The following is a 22,165-nucleotide window of genomic DNA, read 5'->3' as shown; positions in this document are numbered from 1 at the left end:
TTTTGATGGGAGAAAGAGGAAGTGTGGGGTTTGTTTTTTTTTTTTTTTGTTTCTCTTTGCTGCATCCTTTCCTGATAAAAGACAAGTCATGTAAAAAAAAAATAAAAAAAACATGAATTATCCATATGAAGATAATGAATAATATAAGAAGTGCGCTTCTTCTTTGACACGGAGTGCAGAGTGGACCTCGCGACACCGGCACCTGTCCAATACATATTTAAAAAAAAACAAAAAACAAAAACGTATTGATTGTAGTAATACAAATACTAGTTGTAAATTACTGAGTGATTTGAATAAATTATATATACGTAAGCTGATATGCATAACTGCCGCTTGACTCCAGGCTCTCTGTGGCCTGTAACACCCTTTTATTGGATTTGAAATAAAAATAAAATGTAAACTGGTACTTAAAAGAGTCCATGTGCCTGAGTTTATTTGTAGACATGATTTTTATTGAAGTGCACAGTCGCTGTCTGAATAAAATACCATTCATCACAGGGACATTTTTATTTTGAATGATAAAATCCTCCATAAAAAATAATTTGCATTTTCATATACAGTGGTTGTGACCATTTTGGGGGATTTAAAAAAAAAATACACTGTGTAGAGATGATTTGCCGCATAATACATTTGAGTTTTTTTTGGTTCCAAAATCGGAAATGATTGGTAACCTGATTACTTCCTTTCAGACATTACAATCAAACCCACCAAAAAGAGGGTACCTGCAATGCAAATATATTTGGTATTAACCTCAGGAATAATGCAACTTATCCCACAAGAAGATTTTTTTGTTGTTGTTGTTGTCATTTTTTTTTCTTCAATAAAGGCAGCATGCAAACCAGTGGCACAAAATATAAATATAAGATGTTCCTCCCCTACCTGACGTTCTATTACAACTTGGAACATTTGGATCCTGTGCTAAGTAGTGGAAATGATATATAACAATATATAAATCTGTCTAGTTATGCCCGGTTGTCATGCTATGTGAAGGCGTGTACTGTATGGAGCGTGTCAGTGGGAGATGACCAAAATGGGATCTAAACGCCCACTACACGATTAGAACCGCATTCCATTTGTCATGAAGCATCCTCCTCCCTCTCCAAAAAAAAAAAAAAAATTCATCACAATAGCTGCTGATTGATGTGTCCATCAAATAAATGTCCTCTTCCGACGTAAACGTCGCTTCATCAAACCTGTCAAGACACGTGCGGTGCCTTTCTGTTTGTAAACAATTAGCCCCGTGGTACTTCTGGGAGGCAGAGTAATGACTGGCTACCGCTGAGCCCGAACTGAAAACGATGACAAAAATGCGTTTGTGGCACCAGATATGGGTCCATCCAAAAGTATTGGGACGGCAAGGTCAATTCATTTATTTTTGGTTGCATATTGAATTTTAGGTTTCATATCAAAAGATGAATATGAAACACAAGGTTTACCATTGAAGCTTTTTAGTATTTCCATCTAGTTGTGTGAGGCAACTCAGGATAGAGCAAATTTAGTTTGAAGCCACCCACCAATCCAGTGAGCAAAAACATTGGGACGGATATGATTGAATTAAAGTGAATACGATTTCATATTTGGTTGCATAACTTTTATTTGCAACAAGTGCATCAAATTGACTTCACCAGACTGGAGCATTCTTCATTTGAAATGCTTTTCCAGGCCTCTACTGCAGCCTCTCTCAGTTCTTGTTTGGTTTGGGGTTTTCTCCCTTCAATGTCCTCTTCAGGAGGTAAAATACATGCTCTGTTGGGTTAAGATCTGTGGATTGACTTGGGCGGTCTAAGACCTTCCAACGAAGGGTTTCTAAACTCCATCGTCAGGTTTGTGGAAGACATTTTCTTTCGGGTATGTTTACAAATCGTGTCTGAGTAATTTGGGAAAACTGAATGTTCCTCAATGACTCGGTTAACTTCCTCCGAGCTTCCAGCACGTCTGGTTTTGAATGAACTTAACCCGTCGGGATGTACATTACCTGCAGCATTCTGTCTCTCGTCCTTTATTTTTTTTTTAAATATATATTTTTATATTTTTTATATTATTATTTTAAAAATTATATTAAATCCTCATTTTAATATGTTTCTATTTATATTTTATATTTATATTTATTGATAGACTTTTTGTGTTGTACTTTCTGCCCTTTCATCATTTTGCGGCTCTAAATTGGGAATTTCTCCATTGTGAGACAAAAAGGGTTTTTCCTTTTCTTATCTTACATCGCAAAACATCTTTTCCACCGACAGTATACACATTCAAACGACGGCGGTAGAGAAGAAGGCTAAAAAAAATAAAAAATAAAAATATCTCATTCGAGCTCTTAACCCTGCTTTCGCAATCGCTCTGCTTTTGCCACCCAGTAGTAGTGCACGTGACCTTCGTGGTGAAAAGGTTTATACTCGATACGACATGCAAGGAATCGTACAGTGTACAACGTTGGGTCATGCCGTTTTACTTCGAAGCTCTCAAACGTTTCGAGCGCCGTGCTTGGTATCTACAGATAAAAGGCCGTTCGGGTTAACCCGTTGCCGCGTTCCGCCACGGCCTCTCGGCCGCGTCATTCGCGTTCCCGCGACGGAGGGCCGCGCGTCTTTAAAAGACGACGCCGGGATGCCTCGTCTAATAGGCAAAGCTCCCCACCCCCACTTCCACGCGAGTGCGGCCTCAGCGATCCCCGTCATCATGCGGCCATTACCGGATTTGCAGCTGAGTTGAGAGTAAAATGTCCCTCGAGCGCTCAAGAGAAGATGTCCTCCTTGTCGGCTTCTGGTGAGGCGGGTCTGGAAATGTCAAAGAGACCTTGCGGGGAGCCCGCGGCGGGCGTCCTGGCTTTCAGTAGCTGCAGGGCTTCGGCAAGCTGCGCCTCCAGGCCCGACATTCGGACGTTGAGGCTCTTCAGGTCGTCTTTGAGCTCCAGCTTGAGTTCTTGAAGCGAGGCCTGGAGCGTCTGCTCTGGGATGGGGTAAAAGGAGCGTCGGGTTTCGGGAGGCTGCACGGGACTGCGGTCCTGCGGCGTCAAGCGGAAGTCGCTGACCTTGTCGAGGCGCAGGTCGCTCTTGGTGATGCCGCTGTCGCACGAGTCCGTTTTCTTCAGGGACAACTGTGACTCGTGACCCTTGGTCCGCTCCGGCAGCGTCTCCATGGATTCCGATTTGGACACCGTTTTCCAGTTGTCCGGCTTGGCCATGGACTCCTTGAAGCGCCCCCAGCCTTTGACTTTGCCCGGCTCGGCGGCCCGACCTCCCACCAAGGAGGCGGGGGGCGGCACCTGGAGCTTCACCTTGTCCGAAGGGGCGCAGCTGGGGGGCGTGTTCGACGACGCCGACGACGAAGGCGTCGCCGGGCTTTCCGTCACCGTCACGATGCTGGTGGTGGTGATGATGGCGGTCTTGGGGACGTCCACGTAGACCGAACCCTTCTCGATGTCGTTGTCTTCGCCGGGCTTGTCGGTGGCCGTGCGAGCCTCCCGCTGCTGCCGGAAGCGCTGGAAAAGTTTGCGCACGGGGTGGTCGGGCGGCAAGTTGAGCGGCGCCTCGTTTTTCCGTCTCTGCCGCTCCTCTTCTTCTCGTTTCACGTCGCTGATTTTTCGGAAGACCATCTAAAAGAGAATTTTGCGTGCTGTTGATTTGAAATCTTTTTCTGGCACAGACACAAAGCAAGGAAAGTTATAGCATCGCAGCTATCGTGTTAAAGTCTGCGTTTATTCTCTTGTTTCGTTTCGACAGGATTGATGCCAAGGCAGGCTATCCTGTTTCGAATAATTAGATGCATGACAAATGATTTAAGTGTCAGGTGGGATGTCGAAAATATTTTCAGGCGCTGGAAGAAATTAGTTTCAAAACCAGTTCCCAAAGGTCTCCATTCATCAACCCGTTTTGGGGCGGCGGGCTATTCTCATGCTAATACGAGATTAGGTTTTGGGCCGATATTAGATTCTGACGGTATGATAATCGTAAGCAAAAATATCACGGATATTTATGCTTACTCGTAATACCTCTTTTTGAAATATGTGGGAAAATAAAAACAGCATTTTCTTCCATTCAACACAATTTTATTTTTAAACAAAATATAAAATAAGAAATGCGTATCGCGTGACGTTTAAATAAATAACTAAATAATGGTATCCTTCCGTTATAATTTTAAACAAAATATAAAATAAGAAATGCGTATCGCGCGACGTTTAAATAAATAAATAAAGGTATCCTTCCGTTATAACTCTTCTGAGTAAATCACAGTGTCTGATCGCTCGTATGCTATTTTCAAAACAGATCCGTGGGCTACTCATGTTGTCCTCGGAGCTAAATAGTACCCGCTGGCACCTCATCATCATCATCTGAGCAAAAAGTGTATCTGCGTTTGCAGCGTCTCTTTCGTCTTGCTCCCCACCACCCTCCTCCGTGCCTCACTGCTCACCCCTCCCCTCTCTGCTCGCTGAGAAGGAGAGGAAAGAAAAGTTCATCGAAGGCAATTCACTTCAAAGAGGCGGCTCGTTTACTCAACTCTGCAAGCGGTCTATTATACTGTGCCCAGCTTAGTCGCTTCACCCCTTACCGAAACCTTGACTTTTTTTTAAAACCGCGGTCAACCCTCAAACCTGTAATCGGCCCATGTCGAACACCTTGTTTTCCTTTCGGTCAATTGGCCGCAACACCAAAAAGCACGGGCAAAGTTCCAAATAGACAAAGCTGAAGGTTTCTGTGTGTGCGACAACATCAGGCTGAACATGAAACCCAATCGGCTTCAAGTAACGAAACACCATCCATTTTTCTTGTCAAATCTCCCTTGACGAACAAGCGCACCGGGCTCAGGATTTCATCAGTGGCCAATACAACCTTGGTGAGCAGTTTTTCAATCCACCTCGGGATTTCCCAGCAGGGTGTATAGCTAAAAAAAAATAATAATAATACTCCCAACCCCCCAGCCCACTGCTGGCCAACCGTTATTTCTGTGCCGCAGATGAGATTGCCTCTTCATAGGCCGGCAATTCAATCTCAGTCTCGCTCTCTCTTGGGCAGGGTGACCTTAATATGAATGAGGTAATGATTGGTCACAACTGAGCTTGTTCAATTCAGACTTGAAGGATAGGGAGGACGGAGAGGGTTTAATAGACGGGGGCCAATTTACCGTCGCTGTCTGTCTGCACGCGGCGGAAATCGTCTGGCTGCGTGGAGTGCTGGTGATCCCGCGGGGTTCGTTACCGACGTGTTTTTTTTTTTTTTGGGTGCGAGTGGGCAACGTCACTCACCCTCTTGCGCAGGTTGTAAGTGAGCAGCAGATTGCGGGAGAAGTGATTGGAGAACGCCGTGTAGAACTCGAGCACCTTCTGCAGGGCGTCGCGCTTGATGACGTGGAGGTCGCAGTACGTCAGAGCGCGCACGTTGGCGCAGGCCTGAGCCAGCGTCACCTCCTTCCAGAAGACGTCCCCGAAGACATCCCCCTTGCCTGCGTAGTAAAAGGAGAAAAGTGCTAAAGCTCGGGTATTTTGTCTCCCTCGACACGCGCTTATGGGATTTAGTCGCTCGGTGCGGGAGCCGCTGTCTAATTGCTTTACACAGCCAGTAGGCTTCTGCTCCGAGGCTGTCCTCTTATTTGCGCTCAAATTCTTTAGAGGAGTGTTTGGCTCTGTCTAGCCAATTCCAACACACGCAGTTAGCACTCACTAGATCACTACCACAGTCCCGCCCAGTCCGCCTGACAGTGACGATATACTGTCGCTAAGCTGTCACCATCCTGTCCTGCCTGCCTTGTCCTATTCAGTTGGGAACTGTCCTGTTCCCCACTTGTCATGTGCCTTCCTCTACGATGGAATACTGTTTTTTTTTTTTCCCCTTTTGTTTACCCAGATGAGGCATTTGAGAGCAAATTCCCATTTACAATAATGACCTCGGAGGGTTAAATAGAGCAAAATAAAAGCAAATACATATGCAAAACACTGTATATTGAGATACCGCCATATTTACATAATACAGTGGTGCCTCTACTTACAAAATTAATTGGTTCTGGAAGAAATTTCTGAAGGAGAAAGTTTTGTAAATAGAGGCGCGTTTTCCATGTAAATGCACTAATCCGTGCCAAGCCCCCCAAAATTCAGGCATAAATGTTTTGTAAAGCATACAAATGCATCAAAATATGTAACCGATACATGTTACAATTAGATTATTGCACAATAAATGACTTGTGCATAATGTAAAAAAAAATAAAAAATAAAAATGATCGTCATTTAACTTTTAACTGCGTCCTCATTGTTTTTTGCCCTCTTAAATTCATGTTCTCTCTCAGAAGTGGATTTTGCCTGGAGTTTTGTAAAGAAATGATCCAAGGATGTTTGCTTTTGTCGGCTTTTAACAATCCTTCGAAAATGTCCAAGGCAAACATCGGCATAGAGAGCGATCGCCCGACTGGTGAACACTTTTTCTGGGTGATTCCGATTGACATAAAACTATCGCAACGCTTCATGGCCCGAGGGGAGAATGACGAGGACACTGCATCGACACAGATCTCTCGATTTAGCTATCTACACACAAAGACACATACGGTACAGGTCCCTCTTAGCCAATGCGATATCAGGAAGATGCCAGGTAACAGCCAATGGCAGAGCAGCTATAAGTATGTTGCGTTCAGGAAACTCGGCGCTACGAGTCGAAGACCATACTGTATTCTTACCTTTCATATCTTGAAATTTCTTTCGTAACGAGAGGCAATATTTTCCTGTTGAGGCATTTCGTAACTTGAAAATTTCATATGAAGAGACGTTCGTAAGTAGAGGTACAACTGTATAACAATGAATACGAGTCGAGGCTAAAAACAGCTTCACCGTTGGCACAGAGATTGCAGGTGGTGGTATGCACGGTGAGCAAAGAGTGAAGGGTGGGGTCTTTCCAATAAGTGCTGCTGTCAGCTACGTTGCTCTTTACGAGTCTGGTGGTCCCGTCCCATCCCATTTCATGTTCCTTCCTCACGAGGTGTCATGCTAACTTATTGCGGTCATACCATTGTTCGGCTGTTTTCGTTTTCTCTTCTTGCTTTTCTCTGCCTGTCTCCCCTCACAGCTCATTCTGTCCCTCCCACCGCATTTCCAATAAATATCCATCTCAACAGAAAAATCGCAACAGAGGGAGTGTTGCCAACCTGCATGACTAAGCAACCAAACAGCAGGTCTTTTTTTTTTTTCCTTCCCCCATAAGGTTGGCAGGCTGGGTCTAACTCTGGTCGGCATCTTCCCCCGGGGACGCGATCTTGCCCACATCCTTGTGGGGCTTCATTATCCTCTGTGTTGTGTGTGTTCTGCAGCACTATTAGGCTAATGAGATTTTGATCCACGGTAGTAACTTGTTTATCACTGGAGGCTGGGCCCGAGGGGTCCTCCGTCGTATCGGCCTGACGGTGTATTGACTTTTTCAAGTAAGACTTCAGACGGGGGCTTAGTGGAATCATACGACGGCGCAATGGTTCTGATCCGCATACCGTTTTGGTCGAAACAGTCATGTGGTGAAATAACTGATGAAGTTGTCAGCTCCTAACATACTCCTGGGATTTAAAGGAGTTGTAATGCCTTTTCGACACAATTCAGAACAGTTCCCATGTGTCTTCCGAACATGTCTGTGACATGGTTTCATCCAGTAGCCCAAGGATCAGAAATTTAAAAAAATGTTCCCCCCTCTTATCATAGTCTTGCTCTCTCATGGTATGTGTGTTCCTGAGTCTTAAAAAGTGCACACAAGCCCCCATAAAGGCAGTACAAGCATCCATTTTCGTTCAGAGGGGCAGCACTTCATCACCGTAGCTCCTCAATCACACGACTAGTGTTTGGATCCACATATGTGGCTCTATTTAGACAATTGGTGGCTATCCAAACTACACCACTAGGCTGGAGAACAAAAGTACGAAGTGTTTCCAAACATCCGCCAACCATGTGTGCCGAGTATATCCGACTAAAGTGCGAATTTATGACTCAGAAAACAACAAGCTGCCGGCTTTTCAAAACAGTTGGGAACATTTAAAACGGTGCTGGTAGGCAGGAAGAAAAGGAACAAAGTTCTGGAAATGCAACAAAATGGCTTCTGCTGTTCTTGTGGCCTTGCAGAGAACAAATTCAGTTGCTTTCAAATAAAAACAACCTTTATTAGTTCGACAATGAGGAAAATTTGCGGTTTATCTGAGTACAGACCAACATTTGAGCATGTGAGCCTTGTTTAACCTCACATTCTCAAAATTATTGGTTTTATCCTAATTGGAGACCTTTCAATTTTACTCGAGCCTGAAGAATTAATTGGTTGGCCGATCTAATCCGCAGTATCGGTTGTTTTAAAATTGGCAAAAATCTCCTTTTTTCCAGTATTAAAAAAAAACTCAACGCCCACATTCTCAAAATTATTGGTTTTATCCTAATTGGAGACATTTCAATTTTACTAGAGCCTGAAGAATTAATTGGTTGGACGATCTAATCCGCAGTATCGGTTCTTTTAAAATTGGCAAAAATCTCCTTTTTTCCAGGATAAAAAAAAAACTCAACGCCCACAAATGTGCTAAATCTCTGGCAACAAAAGTGAGTCCACCCCAACATGAAAATGCCCAACTTGATCAAGTGAATTTTTAATTTCCAAAAACGTCTCCACTTTAAAAGGGCCAAACTCACCTAGAATGGCCACAACCTCGTCATCCTGGATGACTTCCAGTGAACCCGACACCACGAAACAGAGGCTGTCCACGCTCTCGCCCGCGTGGTAGATGAGGTCGCCGGGCGCGCAGTGGATGGTCTGGAATTCCATAGCTAGCGCCCGCAGACACCCGTCGCTGGCCAGTCTGAAGGCCGGGTGCTCTTTGAACACCTTCCGGTTGAGATGGACGCAAATGTCCGCTCGCATGTCTTTAGGACAAATCTGCAGCACCTGAACGGCAAAAAAAAAATAAAATTAAAAAAAATTCAACACCATCATAACAGTCTGGCTATAATAGAGATTTTCAAAATGATATTATCCATTGGGTGTCATTTTCACTGCAGACAAAAGCAGATTATCTCGCCGTCCAATAACAACAACAACATTAAATTGTGCAACAGGACTGCAAACACCTGCCGGGCGCATTGTTAGGAATCGGTGCTCTGCGTTTTAAACTAATCTCTTTGAAGATGAATGTCACAGACGGATTAGGTGCCATTTTTAGAGCCTCTAGTCGTGGCATCCTCGTGGGCGCAGACAAATACGGCGTGCGTTTCGTTTGACTAACAAAACCATACAAACCACCCAATGCATACTTTCTCAGAAATCAGAAAATATCTATTTTTCTGGAATGCGGCATTATGTCTCATCTGCAAGCAGTCCAAGCTTTCGATTTTTATGCTAATCTTGCGAAGATAAACTCTCGCGCGTCTGTGACGACGATTCAGCTTTGTTGCACACTCAATGCTGTCGACAGAGTGTTTTCTAGCTTCGCAGCCAGTATGCATTCAAGCTTAAAGAGAACCGACACACCGCAGAAATGACACAAGCCGGCACGGCACGGCCGCGTACCTTTTCGGTGTCGATGCCCCGCGACATGGACCAGGTAGACGCGATGTAGTCCATCACTCGTTCGCTCAAGCCCTTGGGCACCTGGTAGAGCTTGAGGAAGTCCCGCACGCTATTGAGCATCTCGTGGTAGCGATTGGTGTTGGCATACATCTGCTGGAAGATGGTGGTCACGTTACCAAAGATGGTGGCGTACAGAAGAGCTGCAGGGGAAAGAAGAAGAAGTTGTATCAACACACAGGTGGGAATCGTGACGGAACGGTCGCTTTGTCAGGAATTGCAATCATGTACCCTGGGCGTGTTAAATGATGCAAAAGTGTCAAAAATTGGGTGTGGAAAATCCCAATAAACATTGTTCATAACTCATGATTAAATCAATTACTGGAATAACTATTAGATCAAGAAAATTCACAGGACAAAGATTGTTTTTTTCTTGTACTGAACATTTCTGCATTTTTTATTTTATTTTAGGGAGTGTTAAATTAACCTGAGCCGACCCTTTTGTGCTGGGTCGAATTGAGCCGCTGGTTTGAAATCAAAACAATTTGAATTGAATCACTGTTTTTGTTTAGCCAAAAATGAACCAAAAAAAAATATGACACAGTTAATTATTTAGCCAAACTGAAAAACTCATTGTTACTATTCTTGCAGCAGAATCACATGTCCCACCGGTGTACTTTCACTTTATTGAACAAACTAACAAAATAAACATGAAAAAAGCACATTCATACACCGCCACAAGTTCAACTCACTTTTAGGCACTCCAAACACAGACTCGCTACTCACGAAAACAAACTAAAGGTAACCTGAACTCAAAACAGCCAATGCTATACAGTCCTCCTGTTCACTGAGTCCCATATCACTCACCAAGCTAGGCCCCGCCTTTTAAAGCCATAGTGCAGAAGGGAATGATGGCGAGAAATATAATACCTGCATCTCGCGTGCATTTTTATTTCTGTTGTTTTGTTGTAGTAAAATCATTTGTTATGCAGTTACTCGAGTAATCGTTGGGATGATTGGTAGAATAATCTTTTGGAAAAATATTTGATAGCCCCAGCCCTACTGTCAGCTAAAAACTGCAATTGAGTGGCAGAAGTTTCGTTTTTAACAGTGAACTGAAACCGTACTTGCATAGTTCGATTTTTGCCACTTTGTGTCCTTCCCACATGCCCACGATAGACCTTCCCCCCACCCTCATTTTCAAATCAGTTGCCACTTTGTGTCCTTCCCACATGCCCACGATAGAGCTTCCCCCCTCCCACCCCCATTTTCAAATGAGCCAATTGGTCATAACAGCAGGGTTAAACATTTTGACGTTGACGCCAGAATTTTTTTTTTTTTTTTCTGCCGTCGGGTCACTTGTGAGCAACGACGTGGGGACGTGAATGTGTGTCTCTCAGACAGCTGGGTTGTTGAAGCCAACCTAACAGCTGGCTGGCATCTTTTTGGGCTTGTGTGGATCAAAGTCACTGCTATGTGTGTAGGTGTGTGTGTGTGTGTGTGTGTGTAAGCCTAATTAGCCCTTCTTCGGCAAGGGTCGGTGAGGAGGCATGCCAGCCGCACATTTCAATTATCCTCAGATGCTGATGACAGTAACCTGTGTTGTGTTCGTTGGCGTTGCGGCGCGCTATCAAAAGTGCGATCAACACAATATCGCTAATTAAAAAGTACCCCAAACTCCCCCCCGAGGAAGACCTCAGACGCTTCATCCGTGTTATCTGACATTGCGCATCGTACAAGCAATGGAAGTTTCTTATAACCCTCTTGCGGGTAAAAGTGAATTGCTTTCAAGTTTCAAACTTTGGTCAAAGGATTACTTTTTCGGTTATTCTTTTCTTACACACACACACACACACACACACACACACACACTTTTTAACATAGTATTTATTAAATATATTGACCCAGCAGTGACCTAAGGGGCAGAAATGTCTTTTTTTTTTAAATTGCTGCCATTAACGACTATTTGTCACCACGGTTTGACATGGAACGGGTCACGTTAAGCCACCCAGCATGCCGACGAAACAAAGATGTTTGCAAAGTTGGACTTCTTGCAAAGAAGGCGGAAACAATGCAGATCGACGGAGCCGTTTGAAGGTACTTAAAAGACAAGTTAGTTGTCAGCCCCAAGCCACGAGTTGCTATGGCAACAAGACATATGCATCGCAGTCCCCTCCACCTCCCTCATCTTTCCCCCAACCACCGCCCCTCCATCCCCTCCCCCTCAATCCCCTCCTTGCGCTGTGATCTTCTGCTGGCAGCACCGGTATCCAGAGCTGATGTTAAAAATAGAACAGTATCAGGGCATCCATATTTCATAGCCAAGCACAAACGGACGACAAGTCAAATTGCATCCACACGGGCATCCTCACGGGGTTGGAAACCGTTGTCTCATGCTGCTTAAATGGCACGACTCCTGGTGAAAATGCGATGAAACATTTCGGCGAGGGTGGCGGAGGGGGTGATGATTTTCAGGCTCTGGTCGGCGGAGGTGTGATGACTTGATGGGCTAACGCGGTCACGCATCAACGGCCTCGCTTAAGTGTGCGGCATGTTGGGGGGGGCGGAATTGCCATGCTCTTGGCAGTTAAGACCTTTAACATAAGTCGGCGTCTCAAGGAAAGCAGGCAAGGTGACGTTTGAGGTTTTAACCGGAGATGAAGGGAATTTTCACAGTGTTTCCAATGTCAAGCCAAACTTTTTCCACCATGTACCACCATCACAACGAATAAAAATACACTCGCTAGTAGGCCTAAGGCACATTCAAATAATATTCTGAGCTATTCTGTAACATTGCAGAGAAAATTCAATTCAATTGTTTTTTTTTCAATGATGTAGCACTTTTATGAGCGAATATTCGATATAATTGTGTCCATTATTTTTTATGTGTGCAATTTATGATCCATGAATATATTTTTAAAGGACAAGCATCCTCTTGGATAGTTACGTTTTAACCCAAATAAAAAAATTTGGCATGATATTAACATTTTACCAATGAAAAACTTTGTCAAATAGCCTCAACTCACAAATGTTTAATTGTTTTGCGACATATTTTGTTCGTCAAGATTCCAGACATTTCAACACACTCGTCCGTCATCTTCACAACAACTTTGAGGCATCTGAGGAAAAGCGTTCCCTCCAAATTAAGATTGTTCGTCCTTGGTGGCGGTATCCACTCTCCTGAGAGCAATAATAATTTTAGTGTTTCTCCGTATCCTATCAAAAGGCATTTGTCTGGATTTATCCCCCTTCAGTGTCGCTGTAGCTGTAGCTCGGCGTAAAACCCTCCATATTATCTAAAAACACTCCTCTCCAGCCTGCACTCTGCCTTCTTGCGGGTATTATTTTTTACGAGATTCTAGCGGGTATTATTTTTTACGAGACGTTTTTATGAGCGGCGGTGCGAGAAGCGAGCCATGCATCACGCTCGGCACATCTTAATAATTCAGCAGCGGGGCCCGACTGGAGCTAATGAGCCCGATGAAGGCAAGAATAACACAGGCGCTAAAGGCCAACTGTCACATGTCGACGGACACCGGGCTGGATTCAAAGTATCACTGCTTGTTTGCGCTCATTGGAAGTGCAAATATTTTGTTCGTGTACTTGAATAGATTTTCAGGCTACCACCCCTCATTTGAATGCTTAACTTTCAACATTGTCTTGAAATGCGAATATGAAGCTCTCAGTCCTTGTACATGTTTCCACCAATTCAAACAAATCTCTGAATTCCTAAATTTCGACCGACATTGAACCGCCAATCGAAACGTTCCACTCACATCCGATCATCATCATGGCCACGGCGAAGATCTTCTCTCCATCTGTGGTGGGCGCAATGTTGCCAAAGCCGATGCTGGTCAGGCTGGTCATGGTGAAGTAGAGCGAGGTGATGTAGACCGAGTCCTTGTTGGGACCGCCCTCCCACTTGCCCGAGCCGCTGGCATTGAAGCGATAAGGCGTGCCCACCGTCTCGGCAAGGATGTACAGCCAGCTGTCCATGCGTACGATGTTGGTCTCCTCGTCGATCACCTCGTAGTCGCCAATGCTGTACCTGCCATCGGGGATGGTCGGCAAAGTCGAGTTTAGTGTTCGTTGGTGGAGCAGTGGTGAGCAATCCTGGCAAATTCACGGTTGACTATTCGTCAACTCAAGGACAGCTATTTTCAAAAGAGAGAAACTTGAGCGCCAGCCAACATAGAGCACTCTGAGTGATCTTGCAAGGCTCACAGAATGTTGTGTTTTATGACTATGTCAATTGTTTTTGAAACCTGCAGTAAAACACTGGTTGGTTTACCCCAAATCACCCATTTTGGACCCAAAAAGATGCAGAAAACAAGCTTTTTGTGAAAATATATTTGATGCCAACAACGATGAAACTGTGCTTTTGACGGCAACATAATGTATTTACAATGAATCACCAGTGTAACAATTTTAGTTGACAAAACTATGTCTATTTAGTATTCGTAGTGTTGCGTGTCATTTCTATGGGTTCCAAAACACTCTTAGTTAGGCCCCCGTTGAATTTTCACTGCACACTAAATATCCAACTTCTTTCTTCTTATATAATCACTCTCCAATACAGTACATTTGAACGCTTCGAGTAGTAGTCGTATTTAGTAGTGTGTGCGCATGTTCATGGATTACATTATTGTGTCTTCTAAATTTAAATAATCATCATATTTTCTCTCTTTTAAGACACTCGTAGTAGATTTAAACTTTGATCAATCACAAGCTCCTTGTAACGGTCGCATTTGTGACGGTCTGCCATGTTTTAGGAGCTTGGCACATGGTGAGCTCCTCCGAAAGAGATCTAATGCTGCCATCTGCAGGGAATAGTTTATTTTAACTATACTGGCTTAATCAACATGCCATAACTGGCCAAGACTTTTCTCCACCCATTCCCATTAAAAAAAAAAAAAAAACCCGTCACCACAATTGACGTCGATGGCACTCATCATTCGGACTCCCGTTGACGGCATTTCATGTCAACGGCGCTCAAAGAGTTAACTGACCAATTTGCGGGGTTTTTTTTGTGTGTACTCTCCGAAACCTCCTGAGATGCCGCCAAAACTCTGTCTAAATAGGAAAGTATTACAGCTGTGTAATGATGATGTTCAGGTGGGTTGTTGAACTTAAAGAGAGTCTTCATTACTTGTGCATTTACACTTGCAGTTAATGTTCTGGAAATTAAATCATCTCTAAATTGAGAAAGATAGCTCGGAAGTGATGATGCAGCAGTTCTACCAACTCTTTTTTTTTTTTTCAATGTAGATTTTTGCCCTCTCAGCAAACTGACAAAATGTGAGGATCCACCACAAAAAAAGAAACAGGCAAAAATAAAGAGATTTCAAGTGACAGCATCGCTGTCATCCAAGGTAAAGGCAATTAAGGTTTTTTTTTTTTTTTTTTTTTAGCTTGCGGTGCGACCATAGCAACCGCCGACACCGCACTGTGGGAATCCATGCAGCAGCTATTTTTATCAGGGCTGGAATTCATGTGTTGTGACATTTTATTAGGTACATCCGGAACAAAGGAATGCATGTAAAGTGACTAGCATGACCCATTCTTTTATCCGGCTCACCGAGCATTGTGATTGCCAAGTGTCCTTTTTTATTTGTTGCAATTTCATTTCTCTCCTAAAATTGATTAATTTATTCATTTTTCTCATTAAGTAATTGTTGACTGATACAGCTGTATCAAAACTGATTGCATCGCCAAAAATAAAGCAGTCCATTTTAGTACTTTGTATTGGTCAGTAATTTGAGAAAAAAAAAAAAAACACTTGCCTTTGTCGGAACTGACCAATCATTATTTCTGGGGGAAAAAAACTGTGAAAAATGAAAAAAATGAAAGTGACCAAATTTGAATAAAGCCAGCAATATACTTTACTGGGGGGTAAAATAAATTTCATTAAATGAGTGAAGTGACAAAGAAATATGTATTTAAATATTAAATAATGTATTCTTGTTCACTAAGTATTAATGTCAATCCCCATTACCATTTTAATGCATTTTATATTTGATGATTGGTTAAATAATTATGATGAAATAATCGAGAATTGTTTAAACGTAAAAAGGAGAATGAATACGTTAATTAAAAGAATGCATTATTTAATATAAAGAATATACAAATACAACCTTTTTAAAATCTAAAATAAATAGTATATAATAATTGTTATTATTTACCTCAGGGAAGGATGACCTGGCCTTTTATTATATTAATTTTTTCCCGCTAAAAGTAATGTTCATCTATCGTTGTCAGCGATGTATAGTGACAGGCAGAACAATGAAATGCTCCAGCACTAGATAACAGAGGGTCCAATTAATCTGTTGACATTCATACATCAAAAAATAGCAACGTGTTCCAATGAACAGCCCACATTTCAAGCCGTGTAAATATATTTGTACGGCAATTGAGAGATGGTCATCATTATTTCAGTAGATGTACTCTTTGTGACGTTCTTGTTTGGTGGTGCGATTTTCCTCATGTAAAATACGTGCCGTGCCTTAGAAATTATTACACTTTGGAGACAGTATACATTTACATGAAAAAAACCTCCAGAAGATACTGAAACATACAGTACACGTTTAGTAATTATACGTGGGGGGGAGACAGCCTCTAAATTAGTACGTAATTAGCTGAATGGGTGGCCTTGTTACGATAATTGGCTGTAGAGATTATTACGCATATGTACGTACCAAATGCAGGCCAACCAGTGAGCGGCCAAGCCAAACACACACACCAGCAGAACCAGAACGGCGGCACCATACTCGATGTAGTGGTCCAGTTTGCGGGCCACTCGGCCCAGACGCAGGAGCCGGACAACCTTCAGCGAGCTGAACAGGCTGCTAATGCCCTGCGGGGGCAGATAAAGGGAAAGGAAAATATTTGTTCATGTTGAAAAGTTGAACACTCGCAAACAAAGGATTACCTAACACGCTTTGACTGGAGCGAGCATGCTAAACATATGGAACTGTCTACAGGGTTAGTTTGATGCTTAGCTAACAGGAGCTAGCTTAAGCCACTGTAGAAGGATGCTAAAATAAGCTGACCATAAACAGTCGTATCTAAATTTAAAGATGAACAACTGGGTATTGAAACAAAAGAGTGGAGCAAAATATGACTAAGAAGTAGCCAAAAAAAAAAAAAAAACCTGAAAAAAAAACTACAACACTTAGAGAGTGGAGAATCATGTTAAGCTAAGCTACCCATCATTACTCAATGGTGTTTTGCGTCATGTGTTAGCAAGCAAGCTTTCAAAGTTATGTAGTCTGAACAAATACAAATCAATACTTTTTAGTTTGATATTCAAACTTCAACTGGGAATGCTAGAAACAGCCTTATGCAAGCAATTAGCCTCTTTTTTGAAGAATTGTTCACTATCGGCTGCTTGCTGTGAAGTTCACTCAACTCAAAGAAAAAAATATTAATTTCCATTATTTCTGTGGAAGTTGATGCAAGTTAATGCTGGGGGGAAAACTGTTTAATAGCTTGTTTGGTATCAGGAGAAATAAGGCGAATCCCAGAAGTCTAATTAAACAAAGGCAATACTGTCAACGCTTTTTCTATAAGCAAGTGGGGTGAGGGTGATTACATTTTTGTGAAAAAAAGATTTTAATACCCGATTGCCAAGCCCTGGTAGGATGGTTTATACAGGGTTTGTTTTTAGCTTATGAGTTCCATATTGTATTGTGTCTTCCTCCTACCACAAATTATTATTATATCACATTCCCTTTAAATGACAGGCTCTGACACTTACACAGTAATACACGTCACGTCGTGTTCATAGATAACCACAAACATGAATGGGTATGCAAATGGGTAGATGGCCACACACACACACACACACACACACACACACACACACACACACACACACACACACACACACACACACACACACACACAACGTGCGTTCGTGCATGTTATGAAAGTGATTCTATTACAAAACGTGCAGAGAATTTACAGCTTGACCGCAATGTCGACTCAGCAATTTGTCCAAACACCCACCACCAGTGATTCAAATGGACACGCACAATCCTTGTGCTGCTTCAGAGACTCATTGCCCACACTTGACTATCTGAGCGTGTGTGTGTGTGTGTGTGTGTGTGTGTGAGAGAGGCGTATTGATTGGGCTAATGCTTGGCGGTGTGCAGCCCATACGACTGCTGCGCTGGCCGTCACCCGATCCGATCTATGTGGCGTCTGACGGACGCATCGCCCTCTCAGAAAGAAAAATCACTCTGAGGAGCACAAATTCAATTATCCGAGATGAGAGAACTGATTTGGAAAACAATTTTTGCCCAAAGGAAATAATCTCGTGGCACGGAGTTAGAGCGGGCTAGCATGTCTGCCTCATAGTCAAGATGTTCTGGGTTTGAATCTGTCTGGCGTTTGCATTTCTCACCGCGCTTGCGTGGCTTCCTCCAAAATCATCCGTTTTTCATTGAAGCCTTTGACTTTGACTTAGTTGCGAATAAAAAGTGTGAACGGTTTTTGATGTGCTCCTCTTGCAAGCACAGTGCACGCAAGTTGAAGTACCGTCAACTGCATCATGTGAGCTGCCCAAAACATCTTATGTGTTTGTAGTTAAGCTCAAAGTGATGAATCCGATATTTGACGCATTCCACATATCAGCTACGAGTAGCTCCCTGCACAAGCACGTTTTCAGCGTCAACCGAAGTGTGTGAGGCAAAACCCAAACCAGCCATCTTCCCAAAACCTCATCAAGAATAAATGAATACATGTTCAAGCCCCATCAACTGTGTCGTACTCAACTTGTCTGTCATATACTCAACTTAGCATGCTGCCACTTCCTACCAGAACAGTGAAGATCGCTTTGATAACAAGTAGCGTACAGACGTATGCAAAAGTGTCGGTTAGCAATTTCATTTGTCGACATAAAGCGCGGTCGTTAAAAAACTTGCTTGATTAAGCGTTTGTTTAATGGCTGGGTTAGTTGTGAACGCGCTGCGGTGTGAAGCTGATGTAATGTTTGCTTTCAAGCTTCAGTGTCCTGCTGCTCTGGGATACCACGCAGTCATTTGAGAATGAAAAAGTGTCTTATTTGTTTTGGAGCATCGACGTTGTCAGCAGGGACCTCGATGAGCTCTGGGCTGCGGGATGAGACATCTGTTTGTTTCTGCATGGCTTTTTTTTTTTTTTTAAATCTCGTTTTTGGAACAAAGCACTCTTTTTAGGCGTCAGGCGCTTAGATTTTTCAACAATGTGACTTTTTTTAATCACCCCCCCCCAAAAAAAATTGTACTTTAATCTCTTTACATGACTTTGACGTTTTTTTTCTTGAAAAAGTACAACTTAAACCCCTTAACAATGCTTTTTTTCTTCCCGAAAAAAGCAACGCTTCGACTTTTATCTTGGGAAAGTAGAAATTCCATCTCATGATTTTAAGACTTGTTGCTAAAAAAATATTAATTACAAAATGCTACAATTTCTCTTATTTTTAAAACTTGTTTAATATTACTTTTCTTCTTGAAAAATAAAGAGAAATTGTGATTAGATTTTCTCGCTCAAAAAAAAGTGACATAATGTGTTACTTCTAACATTTGACCCTTTTACTTAAAAAAAAAAAATGAACATTTTTTCATCTTGTCAGAAATTTTCACCGAAAAATATTCTAATTCTAATCTCATATGAGAGTATGATTTTTTTTTTCCCTCACCAAATACATCTGTAATTTTATGGTTGTTTTTTTCCTTTGAAAAATATATGACTTCAATAAGTGAAAATGGCCACATTTCAAAAACATTTATCTCACATCTTCGTTTTTTGTTAGATTTTTTTTTTTCCAAAACATTGTGCCTTCTTTCTCACCCCCAGAATTCTTTCAGTAAAAAGTACTTCAATCTCAAAAATGATCCTTTTTTTTTGCTTCTCGAAAAGGATAAGTTAAATGTTTGTTAAATACGGGTCAAAAACATAAAGCATGATGTAAATATAGCGGCTTCCTTTTTTTGTTTTTTGAAGGTTTTTATTTACAGGAAAACTAAGACGCACCGTCCTGTGATTGGAATTCAGGACTGCTGCGCACTTTGGCGACTAACCGTGCAAGGTCAACGGCGTGCCCGCATGTGTGTGTGTGTGTGTGTGTGTGTGTGTGCGTGCAAAACAAGAAAAACACCAACTTGTTCATTATCATATTCTCATCAAAGTGAAGCCTACTTGAGTGACAGCTCGCCGGTTCCAATTCTTCCCACGTAACGTTCCATGCATGCAAAGAGGCCAAGAGCAAAGTGGAAGGAGGGGAGGGGGGGCATGCAAACAACAAAAAAAGGGAGGCGAGGGTGAAAAAGGAGACAAAGAAAAATGAATACACAATCTAGTGATGAATAAAAACATGACTCCAAAAAAAAAAAAACATTCCAAAAAAACAACACAATGACATGGCCAAGAATAACCAAATTGCTCATCAAGGCCGCCTCGCCCTCCCTGTTCGAAGGCCATCACAGTTATTCAGGCGGCTCATTAAGGTCCCCGACTGGACGTCGGCTCGCCGACCAACTCCGGAGCAATTTGGGAGAAAATTGGGAGCGCAGTGCAGAACGACCCCTCGGAAATTGCAAAGAAGCTGACCGGCGATTGCCTCGGAAACAGGAAGTTCATCAATGTGATTGTCCGAAATTGCAATGGTGAGCAGGCAGGAAGTTCGGCGCAATGTTTGGCAGGTCACCGAAGATTGCTGCGAACTTTAAAAGGGGAACTTTTATCACTGTTGATGATGATGTTGCACATTTGATTGGCTGAACCAAAGCTTAGCGGTCGTTCCTCTCACTCTTTGCAATTAAGAAAATAGATTTTGAATTGGTGATTTCTGTGTGATTTGTATAGTTTTGCCTTGGAATGATTGTGAAGACTACTAGCAAAGTAAACACATTTTTCTATTTAATGTATGAATGACCTTTTTTAATACTTGTGTCTCCTTAAGTTGGCCACCTTTTTGCAGGTTGTCTACTGCCTAAAATTATTTTCAAATATATTTGTTGTAATTTTTATACTTTTCAACAAAAACAATTTGTTGATATTTTTTATTATTTTTGATTTTTCTTTCGTTGAATTGTTTTCCCTTAAAGTTGATTTTACACAACTTTTGTAGATTATTTTTCCATAATTTTTTTTCAAATATTTTCATTGATTATTTTTATTGTCGATATAATGTGTCTATTTTTAATTAGAATCGTTCTGTATTTCTTTGGGCTCAAATTTGTAATTTTTCTCAAACATTTTGGTGTGCCTTGTGTATTTGTTTTCTAACCTTATATTGAGTATTGTGTCATATTTTGAATTTTGTGCCATTTTTGTTGCAATGTTTATATTTTTATACATTTTATTGTTGTGTATTATTTATATTTAATATTCTAAAAAAAATAATGTCAGTGGTTGCATTAACTTCTACCAATTTCACCACACTATTTTAGTATTTTTGCGCCGTAATATTATTTGACTAATATTTTCTCTCTTTTTTGTAATCGCACAAAGAAGTTGAACAATTTTGTATTTTTTGTCTGGTGCAACAACACATGGAACAGTTTTTTCATTGCAATATCTAGATGGGGGTTTTCTTGACATATATTCGCCGTATCTCTAATATTACATCTTGTCTACCAGCTCCAGCGTGTCCAGTTCAGTGTCGACGACCGCCAAGTGACCGCTTGTGTCCTCCTGACGCTTGAACTCGTCAGCATCCGCGATGCTGAAGCACGGAAACGCGAAACCGACCGCTGTAAACGTTGCACGCGCATCCACACACACAAACGGAGCTCCCTTCACGGCTTTCCGATAACACCTCGCGCCAACCCTGGGAGCCTGCTGACATACAGACAGCAACACTAAATGCCAACACTGCATTTTATATAAACACACATACACACGGGCGTGAAACACATAAGCACACACACACACACACACGACACGGAAACACACATAGTTGGTGCATTGATATAATGAAAAGTGCAGAACCCTCAAGCTCCATTCAATCACTGTCCGTGTGTGTATTATAATGTGTCAACCAGAACTATTACATACAAGAGCTGTGTCAACAATTCCGCCCCCATGACAAAGGATCAGCACAAAAGTAGACGACCGCTCCATCCAATCGGTTTGCAATGTAGGACCTTGGTAGTCGCTGGACTTATTTTGTCCTGCGACCACGTTCATGATCATCTTAAATTGAGGTCCAATAAATTTTTGGAGCAGAGTTGATGAATAAAGCAAATCCAGTAGCAGAAAACCAGACGCAGACATGATTATTTATAACTGTCAAAATATCTGACGGTTGCTATTGTTCTCACCCACAATGCATTGCATTCCGTCAGCGGCTGTGAGGTTTGAACGGTTGGAGGCCACGGATGACACAGCAATGTGTGTGTATGCGGGCCCTTTGAATAATGGAAAAGCTCCTTCCCCCCCCACCAATTATAATGTGCCAATTATGTGTAAATATGAAAGCGAGAGCGCCAGAAAAAGCTTTGTGGACATTCACAAACAAGCGAAAAAAGAAAAAGTGGAGAAAGAATGCGACTGCTTGTTCAATGTATTAAATATGAGTGAGCGTCTGCATTGATGCTGGATGAAGGCACCGCTATGAAAATCTATTGAGAGTATTTAAATGTGCAGTCAAAGTTTGGATCAAGTGTAGCCCAACGACC

The 22,165-nt window shown here is 42.2% G+C and overlaps 1 protein-coding gene across 3 annotated transcripts in view; it reads right to left on the bottom strand.

The window, feature by feature from the left end:
• Positions 1 to 800: 800 nt before the first annotated feature.
• Positions 801 to 22,165, bottom strand: part of kcnh1a (potassium voltage-gated channel, subfamily H (eag-related), member 1a) — a 36,602-nt gene continuing 15,237 nt past the window's right edge. For 2 of the 3 annotated variants that reach the window (XM_019864322.1, XM_019864323.1), the window contains 6 exons: positions 16,199 to 16,356; positions 13,280 to 13,551; positions 9,507 to 9,706; positions 8,633 to 8,885; positions 5,243 to 5,439; positions 801 to 3,595 (listed from right to left, as the gene is read on the bottom strand). In XM_019864322.1, coding sequence (XP_019719881.1) covers positions 2,735 to 3,595; positions 5,243 to 5,439; positions 8,633 to 8,885; positions 9,507 to 9,706; positions 13,280 to 13,551; positions 16,199 to 16,356 — 1,941 coding nt within the window. In that variant the 3' untranslated portion in view covers positions 801 to 2,734. The remainder of the gene's footprint in view (positions 3,596 to 5,242; positions 5,440 to 8,632; positions 8,886 to 9,506; positions 9,707 to 13,279; positions 13,552 to 16,198; positions 16,357 to 22,165) is intronic. The other variant, XM_019864324.1, reaches the window with a different exon arrangement.

The sequence above is a fragment of the Hippocampus comes genome, unplaced genomic scaffold (assembly GCF_001891065.2).
Source record: "Hippocampus comes isolate QL1 unplaced genomic scaffold, H_comes_QL1_v1.1 scaffold57, whole genome shotgun sequence".
Classification (NCBI taxonomy): Eukaryota; Metazoa; Chordata; class Actinopteri; order Syngnathiformes; family Syngnathidae; genus Hippocampus; species Hippocampus comes.
This window is presented reverse-complemented; position numbering and strand designations above follow the sequence as displayed.